The following is a 26,306-nucleotide window of genomic DNA, read 5'->3' as shown; positions in this document are numbered from 1 at the left end:
CAGTTACAAACGAGTACGTTGCATACAAAATAATTTCCGTTTTCTTACCAAAATTCAGTAGAGAATTCTCTAGCGAATTTTCGACTGTTACAAACGGGCTTTACATGCATTTTTATTGAAGATTTTTAACATCGAATTGTTGTTCATTCATTGGGATTCCTAAACCCGTACAAAGTTTTCAAAGCATATGACGCTGTTTAGCACATCATTTGATTATATCATGCGTAATGAACCCAAATCAATAGAATCATGAAGGGTAAAGGAGACAAGGAGTAAGTCTATTCCAATGGAAATTTCTGTAAACTTCATTAATAAAGGTTCTACCCACTATAACGAACTTACTGATATGTTGGTCGAACTTAATGGGGCTCTCCAGTTCCAGCAGAGCTAAATCATTTTCGAAAGTTAGCGGATCATATCCTCTGTTCACGATGACCCTCTTCACGTTTCTACTTTGTGACCTCTTGGACTCCAGCTCGCCGGAAATATCAAACTCTCCGAAAACTGCTACCAGGGACGCTAGAAATCCTGGCTGACAATGAGCTGCTGTCAAGACGTATTTGTTGCTGATGAGGACACCCCCGCATTTATTTTTCGTGAAAAGTCCAAGCCACGTTGACTCTCTGACCAGCACTTGCCAGGGCCACTTGCCGAAAGTGGCCTCTCTGCCACCAACAATACGTCCAGTCTTGATCAAAGGCCTGCGACCACACTCTGAAAACAAAGTCGAATATTTGAAGAAAGATTCGAAATGTCAACTACTACTTACCTCTTTTGTAGTCATCGGTAAAAACACTAGGGGAGATAGTCTCTTTCTCAATCAGGGACTCCGTCGTAGTAGGCCTTCTGGTGCTTTTAGATGGTTTTTTCGGCGTTACAGGTTTCTTGGTTGTATTGATTGTTGTCGCAGTAGAAGATGGTCGTCTTGTTGGTCTTCGAGTTGTTACTTTAGTGGTGGTTATTCTGTTAGCAGTAGGTCTAACTGATGGCGAAGGTCTAACTGAAGATGGTCGAACGGGTGGTCGGCTTGACGTTGCAGGTCTAAGAGATGTGGGCCTGGACGGTGACGGTCTAGAGGATGTAAGCGGCCTGGTAGACGAAGGTCTCACAGGTCGAGAAGTTGTTCCTGGCCTGGCAGGCTTCGTGACGGGTTTTTTAGTAGTAGTTCCCTGCTTTTTGATAGGCTTTGTCTTATTCTGATTGTAAACTACGTCTTTGAGATCTTGGAATGGCTCTTGCAAGCCTTGAATGATTTTGTTGACAAAAGACTCCATCTTCTCATCCAGCAATTCGTCCTCAGCAAATTCGGGCGTGGTGACATCATGATCTCCGTACAGAGACATGTTCAGGTTAGGATTCCTCACTGGAGGAAAATTGACAAGTTGATCATCTACCGAAGGTTCGACGTTGATACCCGCCGTAACATATTCATCGAACGGCGTGGGTCTTCCTGAAGATGAAGCTATGTTAGGTTTGGGCGTGATGAGCACTGTAGGTGATGGTTTTTCACTAGATCCCATATAACCAAGCGATGACGCACCTACGCTTGTTGGTCTACTCCCTGGATAGATGTTTTGGGTGACGTGGTTATTGATTGTGACTTGATTCACTGGCTTCCTTGGGGGTTTTGTTGCTGCTGTTTGTTGATAAGTTGATGGATACGAAGGACTATATGGTGGAGGACGAGAAACTGGTCGGGTATAAGGATCTTCCTCTGTTATCGGACTCAAAACAATGAGGGTGGGCGCAGGGCTAGGATAGCCTGTGCTACTCGAATATTGAGGAATTGGATCAGAGGAGATAGAGAGGCCTGGTCCCTCCACACCAATTGTGGAACCAGGACGTCTAGTTGGTATTGAGCTATAAATATAAGACGTTGACGGTGGCTTTTTCGTCGTTTCTGTGTATGGTTTTGTAACATCGTTGTATGCAGATGTGCCTTGACTGGGCTTGGTGGTTTTCTTATTCGAATTCTTTGTAGGTTTTCCCTTCTTTTTCGTTGTTGAGGGTTTAACTTTAGTTGTAGTTGTTTGGGAGCTGGTGGTTCTTCTTGGAGGTATGGTTGTACTGAAAACATAGGATGTAGATGGGGGTTTCTTTGAAGTGAATGGTTTGTAACTAGTAGTTGATGAACTATAAACATAGGAAGTTGAAAGGGGTTTCTTGGATGTTGTAGAATATTGAGGATTGTTCGTCGATCCGTCACTGTCTAAGAGGTGTATAACTGGATAGCTGTCGGATGAAGTGTCTTCAGGTTTAGTAATGGTGGGAACTAGGACATATTTGTCGGTGTCTGAAGGTTTTTGGTGAAACATCGGTCGTACAAAAGTGGTCGTGATAGGTTTCGCGGTGTAAGACGGGGATGACACTGAAACTGTCAATAAAGGAGTTTCCCTTTCATAGGGATGTGTCGATTGCTCCATCATCGTGGTTGTTTTTCTACTCTCAGTGGTTGGTTTCCTCGTCACATATCCATGAGAAGTGACCAGCGTTACTCCTTCAGTACTAATAGAAGTGTCCGGTAGTGGGTGATGTAATATACCAGATGTACTGAATCCATTCTCGTTATCATTTACTTCAACTATGGCATTGTTATCTATGGTGTGAAGTATGTCTTGGTTGAGTAAAGTTTGGGTTATATGGTGGATTCCACTAGACGTTATGTCCACAGTAGGCCTGCTTGGTATATCAGGCGATGGTTTCTTCTCCATAGGTTCCGGTTCTTTAGGAGTGTTCATCGAAGCGTTTTGTATCAGTTCTCCAGTGGTTCCTGCAGCAAGGTGGCAGCAGGCTCCGAACAGGAATCCATCCATGCAAGCACCCACCACCTCTCCTTGTCTGAGGATGCATTCGTGATTGAACATGCAAACGTTGGGACCGCCAGTGTCGTTGAAGATTTTTCTTGTCGGTTTGCAGAATCTTGGTGTTATTTTATATCCTCCGAAGAGAAGCTTTGGATCTGAAACCAACAAAGGTTTTCATGAAGATAACTCAATCGAAAGATCAATTTGTTGAATTTGTATTCAAAAAGTACAAAATATGAGAAAAGAAGTTGTAGATGATGCATAGAGTGAAATGAATTAGGGAAAATGTTACTTTGTTTCTAGAATGGGTTATATTCACTAGAGGATTCCTCTGTGAATAATTCAATAGTCGTTTATGAATCAAATTTCGTGAGAAAATGTTCAACGGAAAAGAAATTTGGAAAACAAAAAACACTGTCTTAATACTGTCTACTTTTTTGGATGAAATAATGGATGTTCGAATCAGTCTGCTTCGATAAACGTAATAGATTGGAATCTTAGGTACCTACATCTCCTAAATGTCATATATTTTTCGCGCTTGGATATTTCATGTGAGAAGATCATATCCATTTACTGATATTAAAATGGAAGGTTTCGCCTTCACCCGCTATACTTCTTTATGGAAAGAAGTGGATATGGATTGACGATGGAAGAATATTATACCGTAGGGCAACGAAAATCCCAAATTGAGAGGAATTTTCATTCAAAATCGAGTGATTAAAAAAATTGAAAAATGGGTTAGATATACCTATGGAGCATTGAAAAAAGCTTTGATCGAGTATGGAAAAACTTCTATTCATTAAAATAAACCTTTTGTGCGAGCATTTCTTTATGAATGAGTAAATACCGAAGATATGAATTTTACATAGTTACAGTTACATATTACTCGCTATGTATAACAATCACTTTCCTACGAAATATTAATACGTGATCGATCTTGAGATTTCATGAATTTGAGAAAAAATCTAATGAGTAGAGAATATGCAAAATTAAACTCGATGATTATTTCAAAAGTCACCAATATATTGTCTAAGGCCTTGATAATATAATTAATTGTCACTCGGATGTACGAAATATGTATGCCATTACCCGTTTGAAGCTCATGAGTGTATGTTCAAGAATAATTATCAGTGTGCGCTTCTTGTAGGTGAAAAATAAACCGGTAGATAACGTTATACATTAATTCCTATATGGTGCTAATTATCGACCTGTTATTTCTGAGATACAACGTTTACCGCTTCTTGCTAGGCAAGATAGATCAAAGCCACCAGTAAACATAAAAAGTGAAGAGATGAAGAGTCAGGTTAACACTCGAGAATACTCGTATCGTTTCAGGCTGCATGAATTTAATTGGAAATTAAAGAAATCGCATAATCCTACTTCACATTTCATTTCACAAATAGAGGACTGGGATTCAGAATGATCGATTTGCATCCAACCAAATAGATAGGCTTGCTGCCACTTCAGACTGAAATTGTTTTAGCATGTCTGCCATATCACAGCAGTTACACCGCTTGGCTGACCCACCGCAGACATTCTATTAGTTCGTCTTTGACGGACATTTGGCACAATATTTTTCAAACATTCATTGATAACCTCATTGAAACAATGTCTAATAGAGCAACATCATTATAATATATTCTTCCTGAATTTGAGAGATTTTTGGTGGAAAACCCAAAGCTTTCATGATATACAGAAAACTGGTTTTCTCTGCAGTCAAAAAACTTATCGAGGAACCTATTTCATCGGAAATAATTAAGGAAAAGGAAATATTTGTCAATGTTCACCCATAACTTTTATCATTTAGTCTTGTGGTTACTACGGTATGCAACAATGTAATAATTGTTGATCCTTACCTGTTTATGCGTTGCGAAGGGGATCGGGGTATATAAGGAATTTGTTTTTCAAGCGTGACAGAGATTCAGTATCAGTTGCTGGGGTGTTAGAACGTAAACTCTGATAACAAAGCAGGTGGAGCAATGACTCTTTGCCAAAGTGGTAATGAGTAAGTTGATATGTCTCTTGTGTTTAGATCCTGTAATCGGATAGCTGGAACAGCTCCGCGTTCAGACGAAGAAGGCAGATTCCAGGCTACCAAAAAAGGAACTCTTCCTAGAAGGTAGGCATTCTGTAACTTCGCAATCAGTTTCCTAAATGGGAATGATTCTGGATGCGGACATAAATGTTGAATTGAATGACAAATGTTATTGAACATCAGATTCCCTTTCAATTTAGACAATGGATCTTTTCCTGAATTCACACCAACATCGGAGAGAGTCGGAAATAGTTGCGATAAACGAACATACAAGATAAGGAAATTGCAATTTCACCTCAAATAGGCAACCGAGTCAACGAACAGAGTTTTAATTACCTGATGGTGGAATGTATGTCAGATCGTTGTTTACATAAAACTCATCTAACATTTGCATAGCGCGAATGTCTATGAGAAACCTCAAGCAAATTATTCGCACATTTGAAGCGTTTACTTTTTACTTTCTTCTCGAAGATGCTGTCACGTAGTAGGACACGGTGAACCACGATTTGCAGCTTGGCGTGCAAGAGGTGAAGAATGTTACATACTTATATTGGAATTGGAATTTTCTTTTCTTATTAGGTCAGAGAAGAATTACAATCATTATTTATCGATAAGAAAAATTTGTTCTATCGTTTCTTTTTTTCCTTTCAAACTGTAATTCTTATTGGATATAACTGACTGAAAAAATATATAAAATCGAACTTAGACATAGATGATATTGTGTGACGAATTGCACGAACAAGGTGATTCTAAATTGATGCATAAGATTGTGACAGGTTGATCTTCAACGAAAATCAAGGAGGGTCAAAATTTCATTTTTTCTGAGCTCCTACAAGTTACTGCTTTGTTAGGAAAAATAACTGTTTTCATTGATTAGTTTCTTAATATTATCACGGAGATGGTGAAAAATCAAACCCGCAATTATTTCACATCAGAAATTCATGTTGCTTCAACGTTTTTCCAATAAAAAAACTTAGTTGGGAATATGAGTTCAATATGAATCTTTTTGTGTCCTTAGTTCACTTTCTAAAATCCTACTCCGGATGTCAATTCAAGAATTTGGAAATCAAAAACACATGAACAATAAAATTTTGTGTTTTAAAGTTATCACTATTTGACTTTTTTTTCGACAGAAGATAGAACCCATCAAAATAAGTCGTTTAACCAAAAATTGTCCATATAAAATGTCCAAGATGGCTGTGATACAACCCCTAGAAGTTCGACAAAATTCCATTGAATTTCAAGTACGCAAAAACGAAAGAAAACAAAGATATTTGAAAGGTTCAGTACCAAGTTCATCGGATTAGATGCATCAGGTCACTTTTGAAAGAATCATAATTGTTGTATCGTGCAATTTAAGGTGGGAAAGAATGAAGAAGATCGAGGCAGTTTCTTGAAAGTGCTTATGTTAGTTATGTTGAAAAAGTGCTATGATGTTTCCCCATTTCATCCCATTTTAAGAACGATTGTTGGAATTTTCGAACAAGAAGATTATGATGCCCATTGTGAAAAAGTTCGTGAATAATTTAGACGAATTTTATTGGTGAAATTTTGAAGTATTATTCTATTTTTTACACTTGTGTCCTAAGTCTCTTCTGTCAGTTAGTATCGATATGAGCCATTTCATAAAATCGTGTTAGTTACTTAAAAATACTGAGAACAATTCGGCAATCCTAAGTTTCCATTTTCATTACCACGTAAATATCGAACGAGCCAATATCCTAAACGAAACCACGTGGTCGAATCAGGAGATGAGTTTTTTCCCACTGCTTTGTGATAATTCAGCTAACAAACGGTCTAGGGTCGTATCTAGGATCCATTTCAGTAATCATTTTCAATTTCTCTTTCAACTTTGTCATTTTGAAAGTTTTGTATAGGTGAATTTTGGTGGAACCCTTCATTTTGACCAGTTCTACCCTCTGTTGAAAAAAAAGCCTCACCTTGAAATACATGCACCCTGTATAATGTCTATAATCAGAAGCAACCTGCAATCTGCATGTTTTTTGCCCTGCTGCCTCAGGCTTATAACAAGAAAATCTATTCGAAGAATCTCTTCTTGAAATTCTTTGAATCAATTCAGAAACTCCCTATAAAATGAATTTTGTGATCGAACCATCGAACGTGCAAGAAAACCTCCAAATTCCGCTTATATCTTACAACGGGAAAGGAAATCATGCCGCAATATTCATCCTACCCTAATACTTTCATCCCTGTCATATTCTATTCATGTTACGGCCCATATCGTCAGCGAGAATGATTACATTACGGTCGAAATTCTTGACAGGATGATAGACGATGCGAAACGGGTATATGTCGCAGTTGAGCGAGAGAAATTTCCCCACTAATTCATCAGGTTTTTGCTATGCATGAAATTCGCGAACGCGAATGTTAGGGGGTAGTTTTTTTAGAGATTTCTGGATTCTTCCAGCATTTATCGTTATGCTTAGTCTCAAAACCTCAGAATCTACCACAAAATTAATATTTTCTTCATTTAGGTACTATTTTGTAGAAAAATGCTTGAACTGGGCAGTTTTTTATTGTGGATTACATAACATTTCATATATGATGGAGGAGTTTCTCATATGAAGAATATAATTGAATTTTCTATATGAAAACCTAAACTTTTTGTGCCAGAAATGGTTAGATCAAGATTGATAGTTTTTTATCAACTCTTTTTTTATTATTGGCATGAAGTGATTGAACTTGAAATTGAAATTGAATTTTTCTTTTTTTTATGTATTTCGAGGTCAATAAGATACCCCTGTTATAACCGGTATATATCCATAAGGTTCCCCATCTTCAGCTATATAAGGTAACTGATCTCAACAAAAGCACTTTCATCCATAAAGCATACGAGGATGTATTGATATCTAGTTAGCTTAGACCAGTTCCATGCATGAAAAAATATAGTGCGTTACCATAGCAACGAACAATAACTCATAAGAAGTGTCAGAGTGAAGTTTGAGGTCGAAACAGTAAGGCAGAGTTACGCAATGAATTAAAAAAAGAAGATGTCCACCAAAATTTGGAAAATCGAAAAATTGGAGAATCGAGCCATCATCAAGTTACTGTATTTACAAGGGTTAAGAGGTAAGCAGATTTACGAAGATATGCTTAATATCCTTCATAGACATAGAGACATGGACTGTGCCTTCCCTTTATATCTATGCATGAAATACGGTCAAAAAAAGTGACAGAGAGAAAAACACGTCGGGAATGCAGTTGTCTTTTTCTAGAGTTTTGATTGGTCTACACTCACCTCTATGTGAACAAAAAATAATTCTAATAAATAGCCAATTTCATGCTGGCATTGCTCAGTCCATGTCTCTATGTCTATGATATCCTTGATGATCAATGTCCTTCGTATGCGACCGTGAAAAATTGGACTGCAAGCTTGAAAAGACGTAAATTTTTCATTGAAGATGATGACCGATCGGGAAGGGAAGTTTCTGTGTCAGTCCCCGAAAATATCGATGCAGTTCATAACATGATTTTATCAGACCGTCTAATTGGGCTAAAACGGATATCTGAAGCACTGAATATTTCATCCGAAAGCGTTCATTATATACATAGTTCACGTCAATTTGGACATGAGAAAAATTGCTTCAAACAGGATCCCAAAATGTTTGAATGTTGATCAAAAGCGTGCAAGGGTAGAAGCATCGCGTTCGATCTGTGCTCGATTTGAAAACGATGTAGACTTCTTAAATCGAATTGTTACTATGGATTAGACTAAGGTACATTTCTACGATCCAGAAACAAAGCAACAATCGATGGAATGGCGACACTCTGGTTCTCCAAGACCTAAGAAGTTTCGTGTCGAAAATCTGCTGGAAAAGTTCTTGCTTCAGTTTTTTTGGGATTGCTATGGAGTAATCATGATTGATTTTCTGGATAAGGGTGGAACAATTTCCGGAGATTACTATTCGACATTACTGACCACTCTACGGGAAAAAATTGAAGGAAAAAGACGCGGAAAGCCATTCAAAGGTGTTTTCTTTTTGCAAGCAAACGCCCCTGCACACAAACCTCATGTTGCCATGCAAAAAATTTAGGGTTACCATTACTAGAACACCCCCCTTATTTACCAAATTTGGCTCCATCCGACTATCATCTCTTTCCTCAACTGAAAAAAAGTTTAAAATGTCGTAAATTTTCTTCCAACGAGGAGGTAATAGAAGCTGTAGAGGTCTGGTTTGCAGAGCAAGAAGAAACATTTTTTTTGAAAGGTCTAGAAACGTTGCAGGTTGGCTGTAATAAATGTATCCAATTAAGAGGTGAATATGTTGAGTAATAAAATATTTTGACATGATATTTGTTTGGTTCTACAGTAGGCTAAGAATTCTTCAATATATCCTCGTATCTCTCTAAAATTCAATTCGACAATCACATTTTTCAACTACGCGACACATCAATTCATCATAAACCACATCGTCATTTGCCGGAGAAAGTGGAAGACTAATTAAAGTTAATTTCCCACAATCTCTAGCTGCCTGACGAATGACTCAGGCTCGTTTTCATGGAGTCGGTATTTGGATTGCCCTCAGTAGGTCATAGTATAAATCAACGTGATATACCTGTAGGATAGATAGTTCATTCAGGTGCACATCATCTCTTGAATAATATCTGTGATCTCATTCGAAAGTGTGTTTTCCATTGATTTCTATTATGTGATTAAGAAGCCCACTCGATCATTGCCTTTGTGATTTCGAATTTGATGATGTTGGTCGGTGAAATTTTATTGAATTGATTGTTGATTTACGTTTCGGAGCTTACCCAGCATTGCAGATGTTAGACTGGTCTCAGTTATTGTTAGTGCTTGGAATATGAATGAGGTGCCTGAAGCTCTTTTAATTTCTATACGTAATTTACGATGTTAAAATAAAATTATAGTGATGGCATACATATTTCTCGTTGCAGCTCTCATTTTCCAAGTTATTCTGTTCGCAAAAAAATGTAATTCAACTCTGTTTCCTGAGCAAACTACTTGCCCAGAACAATATTCAAATTTCGTTCTATTAACACGAAATTTAAAATTATATCAATTACACAACCCAATAAATTCACAGTATAATTACGTTAGAAAATGTATACAATGATTACAACTGAAAAAGCGATCTTGATTAGGGGGAAATATGTAGAGGCGCGTGTAAATTAGAACCAATTCTTTTTTAATCACATTCAGGGTAAACAAACAAGAAGTAATTAAAACGAACATTAACCGGCGAAATTGCCTCTGATATTGGAAAACGAAGTCCGAATTTGAGCAATGAGGTCTTGGAAATGAGGGGATGAAGACTATGTTTAGATTGGATGATCATACTGTTCCATTCCACTTTTTTCGGGAGCATTCTCGTATATTTTTTGTTACAACTATCCAGATGTTTGTTCTTTCGTGACATACACAGGGCGAGTCAGTACAGTCAGAGAACAAATATTTTAACAGTAGATTCTTGAGGTCAAAAGAAACGCTCCTTTCCCGTACCATTTTTTCCGATTCGGTCCTGATAAAAAAAAAGGTATTTTAGGTTTTCATTTCACAAAATTCCCTTCAGAATAAGAAGCTATATCTGAGACACTACACATCTGTGGATCTTTTAGACTTTCATTGATGAAATTGAAAGTGCCAGGGATATTGCTTAAGAATTTTCTATATGTTGATAGATTATTCGGACAGGAAATATGGTATTTGGGGAAAAGCTGTTGGTTTTGTGGTAACACTGTAGCAACTTAAACTTTCCTTGAATGCTAAGTATGCATATGTTGAGTTGCATATTATCTTGTCGAAACTATTTCTTCAGTCCTTATACAGTGGCTTTCTGGAGCATTATCTACCCTAATGAACCATTCTTTTTTCATTTTACAGCCAAAAGTTCTTCAAGAAATTTCTATAAGTTGAAATGTTTATCTTGAGAATAATAATTGTGTCCTGGTCCTTATCTGAGAATATATCAGCAAAATAAACTGCTCCACATGAGTTAGAGATATAGAATTAAATTGCAAAAAAATATAGTTAAAATAAGATTTTTGTGATGAAAATTCATATTAATATGATTTCAAGTTGCCAGTTAATTTTAGCCGGTAGGTCTGCATCGTATACAGAGTAGTTAAGAAAAATCGAGTAAAAGAACGAAATTTTATTCCCAGAGAATTCAAGCATTTTCAGTCTATCAATACAATGTATGGCCTCCGCGGGCATCAATAACAGCTTGACATCTTCTTTGCATACTACACACGAGGTTGTTGAACATTTCTTGAGGAATTTGGTTCCATAAACGGGGCAGAAGCTCTCTCAGATCACTTAAGGATTCTGGGGTAGGTTGATGATTATCTAATCTTCTTTGGAGCATATCCCATGCATGTTCTATGCAATTCAAATCTGGTGTGTGCGCATTCTCATATATGGCTGCATGGTGTGGTCTAGCGTTATCGTCTAGAAATTGAAAAGTTTCACCAATAGCAGCTTGAAAATTTGGCACTCCATTGTCAATGACATGGTCCCTATAGTGTAAGGCGGTCATATTCCCAGGACAAATGTGTAGATCTGTGCGCCCGTTCAATTATATCCCGGCCCATACCATAACACTACCCCCTCGGAATGGATGTACTTCTTGGACATAGCGACGATTACGGGGTATACGTGGGATTGTCTATACCCTTGTTCTTCGAGAATCTGAAAATTGTCCATGTCTGGATTCATCAGTGAAAAGGACAATACGTCATTGATCGTTCCAATTGATATGTTGCCTTGCCCATTCCAGTCTTTGACGCTTATGGTCACGTGTTAATGGAACTCCCCTTAATGGACGTCTAGAACCTAGATTCACCTCTCTCAAACGTCGTCTGATGGTTTCGATGGAAACTTGGACCCCATCTGCATTTTGAAGAGTATTCCGTAGCATTCTACACGTAGATGTAGGGTTTCTTCTCGCCGAAACGGTGATGAAACAATCCTGAGCAGGTGTTGTTTTTCGTCGCCCACCAAGCCTTGGTCTTTCCAACACGGAAACTGTCTCCCTGAACCTATTCCAAAGTCGAGATATCACGCTTTGGCTGACTTGTAGCCTTTTCGCTACAACCTTAGTTAGGCCAGCCTGTAGCATTCCGATAGCCCTATTAGCCTCAGCGTTTGTTGATTTACGTCTTGGAATTTTCAGAAAACTCGAAACTGAAAATGAGAACATTCATGAAGCATAGCAAAGAACCAATCTTCAGAAAAAAGACGTCCAGATTGACGAAATGTCTCATACTGATTTTTATTGGATCGATTCAAATTGTTATTGAGTTTTAAATGATTTACAGCGATTTTCTCGAAGATTATATACTTTTAAAAATATCCCTAACTGTTGTGAAGCAGTATATGAAGAATTTTGTGGACGCTTCCCTAACTGTTGTGAAGCAGTATATGAAGAATTTTGTGGACTCTTTATCGCAAGAAGTGAAACTCTCCATTTGGTATGTAATGATACGGTACTCGATGAGTAAGACCAAACGCACCAGAACCCCAAAAGGAATGCAAATAACTCCGAAATTGCCCAACAAGGATATTACACGAGTGGCGTGTTTGTCAGTGGTCGCGGACAAGGCTAAGGACACGCGACTGAAGGAGCTACGTCGACCTGGTGGCACACATAGTCAGCTCTGCCTGTGGTAACGGTGTTCTTATTCGGTTTCGGTTCTTTGAATTCGATACGTCGAGAGATCTCCTGAATGGGTGCTGGGTACAGAGTGAATACCAGAATACCTCGCCTCGCAATTGACAGAGATATTCGGAGGTTCACTGTGATGATTGATCGATGGAAGTGACGTTTCGGATGTATACAAATCCTATTCAACCATTTGTAACAGTGTGGCACACTTGGTTGTAGAAATCTTCATCCTTCATCCTTCTCGCAGAGTTCAAACACCTGTTGCCGTCTGATTGCGTTCATACAGGGTGAGGATTACGAGCGTTTTTATGTTCCGGTTCCAGAAAGGATTAATACAGTTCTCAGACAGAATGGGCTTACGCCAGATTATGTCGAGACGTTCGGTCTTGACGATCATTTAATTGATTCAATCTTTTTAGAAATTTTTCGATAGTCACCGTAAGAGTAATTTTTCTCCCAATAAAACTAACCGTAGATAGAAATGTGATATATATTTTGAAAGAGCAACTACTCTAGTTGAAAACCTGAAGATTTTATGGAGGTCCATGCAGCCGTTCGGCCTTGACGATCATTTAATTTATTCCATCTTTTTGGAAATTTTTCGATAGTCACCTTTAGATTAATTTTTCACTCAATAAAACTAACCGTAGATGGAAATGTGATACAAATTCTGAAAGAGCAACTCCTCTAGTTAAAAATCTGAAGATTTTATGGAGCTCGATGAAGCCGTTCGGTCTTGACGATAATTTAATTGATTCCATCTTTTTGGAAATTTTTCGATAGTCACCGTTAGAGTAATTTTTCCCTCAATAAAACTAACCGTAGATGGAAATGTGATAAATATTCTGAAAGAGCTCCTCTAGTTGAAAATTCAGCATGAAAATTGTCATTGGAATATGGATTTAATCTTTTCAAGAAGACATAAGTATGATTGATTCTGTGCAACTAGGCTATAGTGGTTAAAATGCAGTAGACATTATTAAGGTTGAAATCCTAAAAGGTTAACATACCATAAGATCCAAAAAAATTTTTTTGATTCTATGCAATCGTTGGAATTTGGACAGTAAATTCAGCGATTCATGACATGTTCCAATGGTGTTATTACCTTGTTCTCATCTTGTATTCAAAAAGTTATTGAAGGTTTATCTCTAACCATTGTAAGATAACCCTTTGGAATATAACCATGTTTAATGATGAGTTTCAATTAGAAATTGAATAAAAATGTGCTTCAATGAGGACAGATCGACATTGTATGGATTGTAATAGTGTAATAGAAAAGATATAGAAGAGATTTTCCATATAATGGAATGAGAAGAGGTTCTTCCACTTAATATAAGAAATCATACAGAGTAACTATAACCAAAGAAATTCACTATTGACCGAATTTGCCTTACATCTTAAAACCAAATGATATTACATCACATTTCGAACACTGTCGACAAGTGATTCTACAAATAATTCAACGGTTTTGTTCAACAGTTCCTTCCTCCAGGGGATGGAAACTGAGGATTAGTACCGCAGAAAATCACAACCTATGTTGTGACAAACTATGACTGTTAATCAAGGAACTGAGCTTAATAACTTCGCTAAAGTTGGACAAAGTTAATTTCATGGAGGACTAAAAGTTTGTTTTTTTATGCTTATTCTAAAGAATTTGTATTTGAAGTAGATGCGTAAATGATGCTGACTTTGGAATGTAACGGTCGGAATCGCCTATCCGATCAACAAGAAATAATGATTGAAACCAAACATAGCACTCCTAGGCAAAATATATTTCACTTTTTGTAATTTCGTAGATTCCTTTGATCGTTTTACGTTTACTACTATCCGATAGGAGCTTGTTAACGAATGTTGATTATCATTCGGAAGTGATCGATCCAAGCTCATTATAGTTGAAATCGAAGAATGGAAGACCTAGCGCGTTGTTCAAATTGCTTTAGGCAAATTAGAAATGCATACCTATGGCATTGATTGACTGTAAATTTCGCAACAGTTGGAATTCGACTCCCATGCCCCAGATGTGAAGTATTTCAGCGAAAAAGTGAAAACTGCGGATGCAGAATCCTCGTCATGTTATTTAAATGAGGTTTTGCTTTTTTGGGCTTTTCTGTAGGAAAGAAGCGAGGCCATTTGTAGTTTTCTTCATAACTTACACTAGCGTTTGAGATTAGAAGTATAGTCAATAGAGTTCTACGAGATTTGTTGAAACCATTTGAGTTATTCCCATTAATAATAATTGAAGAGCTTTTACAATCCTCTCCATCAGGAGATATCTCAGATATCTTAGATATCAAAGGGTTTAAGCCCTTTTCTGGTTTATGGTGACCCGATGTTTTCATCCACAATTTTTCATATAACAGAGAACTTCATATCTATTTTATTAGTTGAAATCTTATACTGGGAAGCACGGAAGAAGAGATGACAAACCTGCTCCAGAAAGTAAGAGAAATCAGCGAAAAATTGAGACTCCAAAGAAATACATCAAGAACCAGAATGATGATGATGAACCGATCCCAAGAAAGATTGTCAAATCCATTACAGCTTCATCGAATTGTGTTATTGAAGGAGTCTGTGTATTTGAGCTCTCAAATCTCAAAAAATGGAAAAAATGGCGGATGACAAAAGGAAATGAGAAGAAGAATCGTATTGTGAAAAACCGCTATTCCTCATTATGGCGCATTTGGAAGGACCACATCATTTCTAAAAGAAATTATGGCTGTCACAAGGACACTTAAATTTCAGCTAAACCCAAAAATTCTCGTTCATCCTGTGGTATCCTTGCCGATATAATATTCCTCGTAACTTGATCCTGGATATTCTCATGGTAAATTCCTCCATCTCGGGAATCAATTTTCCTTTCAACCAGTAGTTCGAAGCAGATCTGTCAATATAATCCTGCTCACTTCGTCCTGATATAATCCATGCAAATGGCATGCCATCAATTTCTACATATAGCTTTCTGCGTATGTTCTTCTCTTTCTAAATTATGTTGTTATAGCTTTAGTAGAGGGAAACAATCAATTTTTCAATCTATTCGATGGACTTCAGATGAAAAAGCCATGTGGAGGAAATATTCTCCCTTTATTGCCTGAGATATGTTGACAATGCCTCTGGCCTTGCGTAGAATTGTTGGGATTTGTCCGTAGCTTTGTCATTGGTAGTCCAAGAAATTATTCCGAAGGAGTAGCTTATTATTGCCGATTTTATTATCGTGATTCCAAATCCACTATCAACTATAAAGATTCCATGTGTATATGTAACAAAATACTGAGTATCTATGTCAGTTGTACACTTTTATGGAAATCATTGTCGTGTGGTAAGTGAAATTATTCACTTCTAGATCTTATTTGCCTAGAATCACTGAATTATTCAGAACGAAACTGGGATGTGTGTACTCGGGTATGAATTGTCTACATCCTTGCTAAGATTGAGGACAAAGTGTGGCTTGTAGATTCATCGAAACATCGAGTATTCCAATTCGTGATATGTGCGAGCAAATACGAGGATGTATTGATATCTAGTTAGCCTAGACCAGTTCCATGCATGAAAAAATATTGCGTTACCATAGCAACGAACAATACCTCATTAGAAGTGTCAGTGTGAAGTTTGAGGTCACAAAAGTGAACCAGAGTTATGCAATAAATTAAAAGAAGGAAGATGTCCACCGAAATTGTGAAAATCGAAAAATTGGAGTATCGAACCAACATCAAGTACCTGTATTTAAAGGTAAGCAGATTTACGAAGATATGCTTAATACCCTTGGTGATCAATGTCCTTCGTATGCGACCGTGAAAAATTGGACTGCAAGCTTCAAAAGAGGTGAATTTTCCATTGAAGATGATGACCGATCGGGAAGGCCAGTTGCTGTGTCAGTCCCCAAAAATATCGATGCAGTTCATGACATGATTTTACCAGACCGTCGACTTGGGCTGAAACGGATATCTGAAGCACTGACTATTTCATACGAACTCATATAGTTCACGTCAATTTGGACATGAGAAAAATTGCTGCTAAATGGATCCCCAAATGTTTGAATGTTGACCAAAAGCGTGCAAGGGTAGAAGCATCGCCTTCGATCTCTGCTCGATTTGAAAACGATGTAGACTTTTAAACCGAATTGTTACTATGGATGAGATTTGGGCACATTTCTACGATCCAGAAACAAAGCAACAATCGATTGAATGGCGACACTGTGGTTATCAAAGACCTAAGAAATTTCGTGTCCAAAATTCTGTTTCAGTTTTTTGGGATTGCCATTGTGTAATCATGATTGATTTTTTGGATAAGGGTAGAACAATAACCGGAGATTACTATTCGACATTACTGACCACTCTACAGGAAAAAATTAAAGAGAAAAGACGCGCAAAGCTATCCAAAGATGTTTTGTTTTTGCAGGACAACGCTCCTGAACACAAATCTCATGTTGCCATGCAAAAAATTCGTGATTTAGGGTTTGAATTACTAGAACACCCCCTTTATTCACCAGATTTGGCAATCCAACTCAAAGATTGCATTTGGAATGTTTTAGGAGGACTCTTTGAAGCCCTCCCAGCTGATGGAATTTATAAGAGGTCAGGAGCTGGTGAGCGTGCTGTTGATGTAGCCCCCTTCTACTGTTAACAAACAATTGAGTTGGAATTATTGATGAAGAATTTGTGCAACAGTCAAAATATCGAAAACCTATGGAAAACTTGCATCACCTAAAAATTCAGATTAAAACATTCAATAGAAGATAAAGAATATCAAAATCAATCAATACAACGCATAGTTTTTGATCTCTACACTGATTTCTCATAATATGTGAGTTCTATTCTGCACTCCCAACATTATTTTCCTACATCCATCGGCAGTTTCCTCACAATTGCTTTCAAAATATGCTCATAAATAGCAAAAGACGCACTTTCCGAGTGCTTTTTTATCTCGAAAATTCCTCACAAGATAACCAATCCACTTTCTGCTCTTTGTTCCAGTCGATATCGCGTAGATTAGTAGAAAGTTTCACCCGATATTCCTCGTTTTTTCCAGCTTATCTCGGATGTCGTTCCCATTTCACTTTCTTATTTCTGAGAAAGAAAGGCGCACAAAGACGAATCCATTATCAGGCCGTGGTTCCGATGGTGAATTCCATTGTAGCATTCCTCACTCGGCAGCGAGAGTCGTCGATAAGAGCCTTATATTTCGTTCAAACCGTGAACTTCGGTTAATGGGCAGAGCATGATCGCGTTTCGAAAGCAAACATCCTTGGCGGAGCGTGAAAACGTGTCAAAAGTAATTGTCCGAAAATTGTGCCTGAACATATTAACCGTGCAATCCATCTCTGGGCGCACGAAGAAGGTTTCTATATGGCGCATTTATGCGAGAAAGTTGAGCTCGAATCGACCGAATCAGGGATGCATTCAAAATTACTTCCAGTTATTGGCGAATTACATTGGGTGCGCTGATTGTTTCGTCGATTTCAGACTCGAACGCACAATGTTCGGTCAATCCGAACTGTCGAATTTAGTCACACTATTGAATAATATATCTACACATGTTAAACCAATATTTGTCGAAAGAGGTGTTCCTCCACGACTAATCCAATGGGACTAATGCTTCAAGTCAAATATGCCAATATGCGCCAAAAAACAAGTCGATGATAAGTTTAAGATATATTTTAGAGCAGAAGGACGGATGTTATGCCAATCATTTTCGATTTCAAGCTCTTTGAAAAGGTCATAGCTGACCGTCCTAGATGGATCAAAATCAGAAAGAGGCATCGGCATTGGCGTATATGGACCTAAACTGGGGATCTCCACAGCCCTGGGGTCTATTTTTACAGACCGAGACACTGGCTGTTTACGTATGCGCTCAGGAGTGTCTTAAAATGAACCTCTAAGGTGCGCATATCTATATCACCACCGACAGACAGGCCACGCTGATGTCCCTAGAATCACACTGCCAGAGATCCCTGCTGACATGGGAGTGCCGTAATACCATAAAGCAACTGGCCAGAGACAACAAAGTGACTCTACTATGGGTACCAGGGCACTGTAGTGTTGAAGGAAACGAAAAAGCTGATGAACTTTCAAAAAAAGCATCAAGGTTAATACCTGCTGGACCTGAGCCTGTCTGTGGGCTTGGAAAGTACCAATACAAGGCAGCTGTCCAACAAAAGAGTTGAACAACAGACTAACCCTCTGGAGAAACACTCCTGGACTTACTCAGTCAAAGAAATTCGTGATGATTTCACCGACCTACACCAGAAAACTGCTAAATCTGTCACAAGCTGAGCTACGGGTGATGGTGGGACTGTTGACAGGGCACTGTCGGTACAAATATCATTTGTACTGTATGGGTAAGTCAGCAGATGGCATTTGTAGGCTCTGTGGATCAGAAGCAGAAACAGCTGAACACATGGTATGCAAGTGTCCAGAGTTGGCGGACCTAAGAACCACTCATATGGGGAAACCGGTCCTGGATACTCACGGGGAAGACCCCTAAAGATGTTGTCAGTTTTATCAACACCATTGACGACCTCCTAGGGTTCTTCTGTGAATGAGTAGGGTAGAGAACAAAAAACCTACAGATCTCGAAAGGCTAATAGTGCCACAACGACCCTGGTTCAAGTAAAAATAATGATAATAGAGCAGCAGGACCATCTAGAGAAAAATCAGCCCTATGTCACTTAGTTGGTGGTAATACATCATATGCCCGTGTGTTCAAGAACTTCCCAGTAGAAGAACTTCATTCAAATTAAATCTGCTAAGATTGGGCCTTTGAGAACATCTTCGGTCATCTGTTATTGTTGTACCAATCTCAATCATTCCTTCATGGTCTTGACTCATCTGCAGACTTCCTCGAGAGCCTTAGCTGTCACAAACTGAAAATGGAAAACCAGTGATCCAAGATGTGCACTTTTTTGTACCATCGAAATACTTGACCACAATAACTGGAAGCTTTCAACTATCGCAGCAGCTTCGAACTTCTTGGTGTAAGACAACTAGAGTGAGAAACATTTTGTTTGCAGGGATCGAAGTTTGGATCCTCAATTGTGTTTTACTATTGCGGAACTCTCCCCCTGCTGCTTTTTCAGGACAAAGAAGAGTTAGGGTCTACCAGGTGTTAGGTTTAACGCCATTTCACAAACTCATCAAGTTCTTCAAGTTCTTCGTTTTTTTCAAAGCCATAATATATGACCTGGTATGGCATAGGAGACTCAAGTTGCTGCCTCTAGCCAGCAGCTACAGCAATAAACTCTGGCTGAGGAATACCAGGAAACTTTTGCTTTGGAATACCAGGGATCTCAAAATGACCTGTCTCTGATTTGAAAAATTTGTATACCCTTATACTTTTTAACACGAAGAAAGTTAGTTTCTATGCACGAAGGGTTCATGGGCATATATAACCCTAGACGAGTATCCAGTTGATTTTATATGTTTATATATACTTGCAGGTATAACCCATTCCATTCAACGAGTGAGAGCTTTCGTTCCTGGACCAAGGCTGCATATCTCCTAATGTAAAAGTATGGGGGGCATGATTTTATAGCTTCTAGCTGTAAGAGTTGTATTGGTGACACTTCTGGTGGATGTTCTCGGAATTGAAATATTGAAAACATTGCATCCGCAGATCTTATATATCGCGAAAGCATCTGACTTCAGACATGACTCTGACCTGCTCAATGGCATCTCCATAGATGTATTTTATTTGGAGGTTCCGTTCAGTGTAGATCATTCCTGATAGCTGAACCACTTCCTTGAAGAACCCAAGGTGTTGATTTTGAACTTGTTCGTTTTTAGAGTTGTAATAATCCTGAAACATTGAAATCTGCAAATATTCTTCTCTCAGATTCCCATTTGTTAGACGGTGTTCGTTAGGAGAAATACCAGATAGAATATCTAAATACTCCAGTAGTGATTTCAATTAATGAAACAAATTCCGAGACATTCATTTGCAATCTCCGAACCTGCATTACCGGTGTGAAAACAGAAGGAAATAAAGATGCTCTGATGCACCAGCAAGTTGTCAGTTCAAATTTCACTGCACTGTGGTTAATACGAATCTGTGATACTTTCGAAGTAGGCTTCTAGAATCTTAAGTTCTCATTAAATCTAACGCATCGACATCACCTGAATTATCTAGGTTGATCTTGGCTTCATATTCCGTAACTTGGAATTCTGCAGTTTTTGTTCTCACATGGATTCAATCCAATTATAGATAACCTTGGTTTTTGTGAAACTAAGATTAATTCCAGGAATCACAAGATCATTTTTCGTATTGTGTAGAACTACCTTCATATATACGTAGATATACTTACTGTATTGAATTGGACACCCAAAAACGTTTTAAATTTGTCATCAAATTTCTTATTGTTAATAAATCACTTGATATCCAGGAAGCATGAATATATTTTGACTTCAACCTTCACAACGAGTTCATTTATACTTTTTTCAATAAACATAGAGAAATTCCAAAGAAGCGAAGGGACTTCTTTCAGGTGCTCTTCTGTTTTGTTTATAGATTTCCTATATCATATATTTTCGTATAATTATCTTTTGATAGTGCTTTTGAGTTTTTGTACCATGGAGGCAAATTTTTAATTTTCCTCCATCCTAATTCAGACGGAGGCTCAGAGTTTCAGAAATTCTCTTGCTCCATAAAAAATTTTATCAATCGAAAGTGAAAACTCTATTGGAATTAGTTCCGAAGTCATGCGGCTTAGATTATAGGAAATAAGCGTGGAGAATCAAGAATTCAAACGATAAATCTAGAGAGATAATATGCATTCTCTTAATAATATCCTATGCATTTGGCGTACGGAATATCTTAGCGGTAAAAATCTATTGTCCGCTAGTTAGTGGATGAACCTAACCATCAATAACAATGAAACATCGAACGTTAGTCCATTCTTAAGCAACTGCCGTTCAATATTTTTTATGCATTACGAGGATGTATTGATATCTAGTTAGCCTAGACCAGTTCCATGCATAAAAAAAAATTGCGTTACTATTTGACATTACTGACCACTATACGGGAAAAAATTAAAGAGAAAAGACGCGGAAAGCTATCCAAAGGTGTTTTGTTTTTGCAGGACAACGCCGCTGCACAAAAAACTCATGTTTCCATGCAAAAAATTCGCGATTTAGGGCTTGCATTACTAAAACACCCCCCTTATTCACCATATATGGCTCCATCCGACTATCATCTCGTAAAGGTCGTAAATTTTCTTCCAACGAGGAGGTAATAAAAGCTGTGGAGGTCTGGTTTGCAGAGCAAGAAGAAACATTTTTTTTTAATGGTATAGAGAAGTTGCAGGTTCGCTGTAATAAATGTATCCAATTAAGAGGAGAATATGTTGAGTAATAAAATATTTTGACATTGAAATTTTGTTTGGTCCTATAGTAGGCAAAGAATTTTTCAATATATCGTCGTATAATAGTCATTGTGAATTGCTGCCAATACCTATTGAGTGAAATTTCACATATCTACCAGACCTAGAAGTGAACACTGCAATTTTCTGCTTAAGCTATAGGTAGCATATATTATTGTGAAAACTTTTCATATCAAATTCCACTTATCTTTACTTCGAATATAGCATGTCGAAAAAGGAAAAACCCCGAAAGTGTTCATAACATCAGTTTAAATGGGTTATATTCATTATCACCCCAATCTTAATGGGTTATTATTCATGCCATCAGTCAAATCTATCTTAAAAGCGAAAACATACTCAGATCATACCGAAACTTTCTCCAGAAAAATCGTTTTGGTGCTTTTTAGGGTGTACGATTTCCATTACCGTGGCATTTTGAGCCAGATTATGTTTTGTAGGTATCGTTAACCTCAATTGACAATTCGTTATTCGCTTGAAGCACAACAAAATGAGCCGCAAGTATTTGTGTCACTACTTTTCGACGTCTAGCCGTATGCTGGCGCATTTTATTAATGTAAATGAATTCTAGTCACAAAAACTTTTAAGGAGAGCCAAATAATGAGTGTGAGAATGAGAATTGCGACGAAAGTTTAAAGAGCAAAGTGGAGTAGATATGAGACCTGAAAGTTTGATAGTTGAGCAGGGTCAGATTATCGGATTTTTTGCATGGAATAATATCTAGTAGATTATTACATGATTTATAATGAAAATAAGAAGGGGAATTCCTCTATTTGATGAACTGATGTTCAAGATTTTGATTCCTCTTCAAAATAATGCAATTTATGAAGTTATACGCAAAAAGAGATGAGCCAATATGCGTGCCACTGGAGAACTTGAAATGGTTTGTTTGAACTCAAAGAAGAATATTCATCCTGTAGGAGAAGGCTCTTAGGTACTCCTCATTCAGGAATATTTACATAGCTTTTTATACTGTTTTTAAATAAATTTAACGATATGGGTTCATGTTTATCTATACAGAGAGAATCTGTTTGGTATATTTGTACGTCTCGAAAACTAATTAATTTTTTTTCTGTCTATGCAGACAGAATAAGTATCTGTCTGAGTTTTTTTGGTGAGTTCTAAAGCTTCGAAATGAATGATGAAGCAGATTGATAGTTTTGATATTCAAGAAAGTTGATATCGGTATTACTGATCAATGAGGAGTTGTAAAAAATATTTTATTTCAGAAAATACAAAAATAGACTAGACGTGATAATGCATCCATAGGTAACATAAAAAAAAATCTCATTGTATACTCCCAGAAATAAATGCTCTGCGCCTTATTCAATGTTCCAGAAAAAGTAGGAATAAGGAGAATTTGAAACATAGTCAGTGAGGGAATATTTGAAGCATGGGAAGAAGTGCATGCCACCGAGAAGTTTTTTTAATGGAAATACAGCCAACATTGTTTGATTCCTGAGTATCTTCACGAAATCATTTATATTTTTTTTGAAGACCTAGATTGCATATAGGAACTGAGGATTTTTGTAGAAAATTCATGTCTTTAACAAATTTCTCTGTCATAGTAAGTCCCTAGTTTGGAAACTTTTTAATTGGAGCATCCATGCCGGAATTTGGTTAACTGGCATTTCATGCTCCACCTGAATAGAAGAAAAGTTTTTCTGCAATCTTTAAAGCTATTTCGATTGTACAAAATGTTATTCATAGGGTTATTTAGGTCCAAATTTTCCTGGTTCTCAACCAAGAACAGGATGAAGGTTTTCTCACCTCTACTATGCCGGATTTCTATCGAAGAAACGACCTGATAATAGTCAATAAGGCACAGGAACACTAAAACGTAAAACTTCATCGTAACAGAATATTCAGCTTGATGGAAACTAGGAACAACATAAAAAAAATCAAAACTGTCGACACACAGAGTTCATCTCTTCAAGAAGAAAAACTTTCAGTTCCCATCGGTCATTTTCCTGCGTTTTCCGATCGAGGAATTCTAGCGCGATCGTTGAGCGACCTTCTCACGTGGTCTTGACAGTTCTTAGATGAGGATCAAGGTGATGTTAGGCACGATTTGGAGCCGGTAAAAGACTGAAGAGTTACTTCTGGTCTGTCGGCCATCAGAACGGCCCATGTAGGTCACTGGGACAGTGTAGCGGTCTTCCCATATCGCGTCTCATACCCCTCTTGGTACCATCGTGCAGGGACGGATCATGAATTGGACAGTACCACAGGTTGTGTACGGCAGTACCGGAAGCGAATGGAATTCCGGAATGCTGGGATGCCGATTAGCCTTCGTATGCAGTCTGTAGTGTGTAAGATTCATTATACAGGTGGTTCAGATCTTAACCAAGAAATTTTAACCACGTTTTCTACGTCAAAAATAAGGCCCAGTTTATCATATAAACATTGTCGAGAAATGTTTGCTCTCCGAGATACAGGGTGTGGGATTAATTATATGTTCAGCAAAATGACTCATACTTCGAACATTTTCTTTGAATTCGTATTTGAGTTTGGCTGTTATTGCTTATTTTTTTTAATAACATGTTTCGTTTACAAAGATAGTCTTATTATTATTATTTATGTACCATGTGAAATTTGAGCGATTTCTTCATGCATGAGCATGTGGTTTATTTTTTACTCGGAATCGGATTTCAAGGGTAATTTTTTTTGTTTTGTTGGGAGGTTTTTGTTGGAAAAAAACAGAGGCGTATCAATTTTTTGTCTGAAAATATTCAGTCTCGATGCAGTACGGACGCCACTGGAAGAATAAATAAAATTATTGTATGCAAAAAGTGCTCCTTGATGCTTGAAACCTATATCCCAAATTTAATAGAAATATTTCAAGCAAGGTGAAAGTTATCAATAAAAAAAAATTTTTTCTATAATTTCAACACCTTGTATGTCGGAGGGGAAGCATTTCTCGACATATGTTTATATGACAAACTTGGTCTTATTTTTGCTGTAGAAAACGTGGTTAAACTTGCTTGAGATCTGGACCAGCCTGCATATTTATCGGAAATCGGAAATTAAAATTTCGCTGTTTTTTCTGTTCAAATCACATTGGCAGCCAATATTTGAAAACATTCAATCTTTATGAATCAGTTCTCTTTTCTCAAGAAATGAAAAAAAATATAGATTTCATGCAATCTTCACTAGGTATTCATGGATCTTGAACAATAAAATTCCTCATGTCTACAATATTTTCTGGATATTTTTTCTGATAAGTACATATTAATATTCAAAACGTGGAACACGAGAAATATATACAAAAAATAGAGCAATATTCAGTTTTTTTATCTTATAATCTATTGGTTTTTTTCACGTTTAGGTAAAACCAATTTTTTATGATGAAAACTGAGAATTTTAGTAGTATAAATAGTGGTTTTATCTTTTCTTCTATCATCAGTTATGGATCTTTGGAAATGACTGATTGTGACACTCTTGAAAACGTCAAAACATCTTGCAGTTTCTCCCAGATAGTGAAAACAGGATTTCTCTTGTACCTGGTACTCAGGAGGGCCAAAGTCCAGAAGTTGTGGCCCATCTCTCCATAAAAAATTTTATTAGAACATCGCAATCGGCTTCAATTCATTTTTCGCTATTTTTGCAAAATCTAAAACCTTAAACGAAAGTTAAAATTGTAATTTTTTCCTTGAACCCTATTATACACAAGCTTTTTGTCCACTAGCATGATTCGGAGTGATACAACATCAAATTGTATTATTATTATTTAATACAATAAGAGTTGAGGTGATTGGTTTGATATTTATGTTCCGAATATACAAATTTATGCGAGATTCTTCTGCATTGAACCAAATATTATGTGTGTCCTTAAATGCAGAAAGAATAACTGAGCAGCATATTATTATTATAAGCTATGTCTACGGGTCATTTTTTATTGTGGGATAGGCAGACATTGAGAATGATAAATTTACTCTCTCTCCATTACTCAAACAATACAAGAATGCTAGTGCACTTTTTCTTGGAGATTTATCATTTCAGTCCATGTTTCTAAGACATAAATAAGTTTCTTCGTGTTTATTTTTTTAATATGATAACAAATGATTAAATATTATTGTTGTGTACGTTCAAACTATGATTTTCAATTCAAATTCCATTAACTTCCAAAAGTTTTAGAGGCATTTTTTGATAATTTTATATTTGTCGTATATATGATCACGTAGCAGCCGGTTTTATTCCGAGTATTTGTGTCAATCTATAACGTCAGGTCAAAGGTTAAGTGGGTACAATTTTTCAGGTATGCTAAGGAATGGAAAGCATCAAAGCAAATTCAAATTGTTGAGTGAATATTAATGGTTGGTCAGTACAAATTAGTATTTTATTCATATTATTAACATAGGGGCATTATACAGGCAAACAGGCTCTTTAAATGATTGTACCACCGCAGTCACAGTCATTTCTGAAATTCTATTACATGAAAGTAGACATAG

General features: G+C 37.2%; 1 protein-coding gene across 1 annotated transcript in view; it reads right to left on the bottom strand.

The window, feature by feature from the left end:
• Positions 1-23,845, bottom strand: part of LOC123306897 (serine protease filzig) — a 31,207-nt gene extending 7,362 nt beyond the window's left edge. The window contains exons 1-3 of the mRNA XM_044889087.1: positions 23,626-23,845; positions 770-2,959; positions 343-714 (exon numbers count right to left, since the gene is read on the bottom strand). Coding sequence (XP_044745022.1) covers positions 343-714; positions 770-2,959; positions 23,626-23,707 — 2,644 coding nt within the window. The 5' untranslated portion in view covers positions 23,708-23,845. The remainder of the gene's footprint in view (positions 1-342; positions 715-769; positions 2,960-23,625) is intronic.
• Between the last annotated feature and the right edge of the window lie 2,461 nt (positions 23,846-26,306).

This window comes from Coccinella septempunctata, chromosome 2, assembly GCF_907165205.1.
Source record: "Coccinella septempunctata chromosome 2, icCocSept1.1, whole genome shotgun sequence".
Classification (NCBI taxonomy): Eukaryota; Metazoa; Arthropoda; class Insecta; order Coleoptera; family Coccinellidae; genus Coccinella; species Coccinella septempunctata.
Note: the sequence above shows the minus strand (reverse complement) of the source record. Positions and strands in the feature narration are given on the sequence as shown.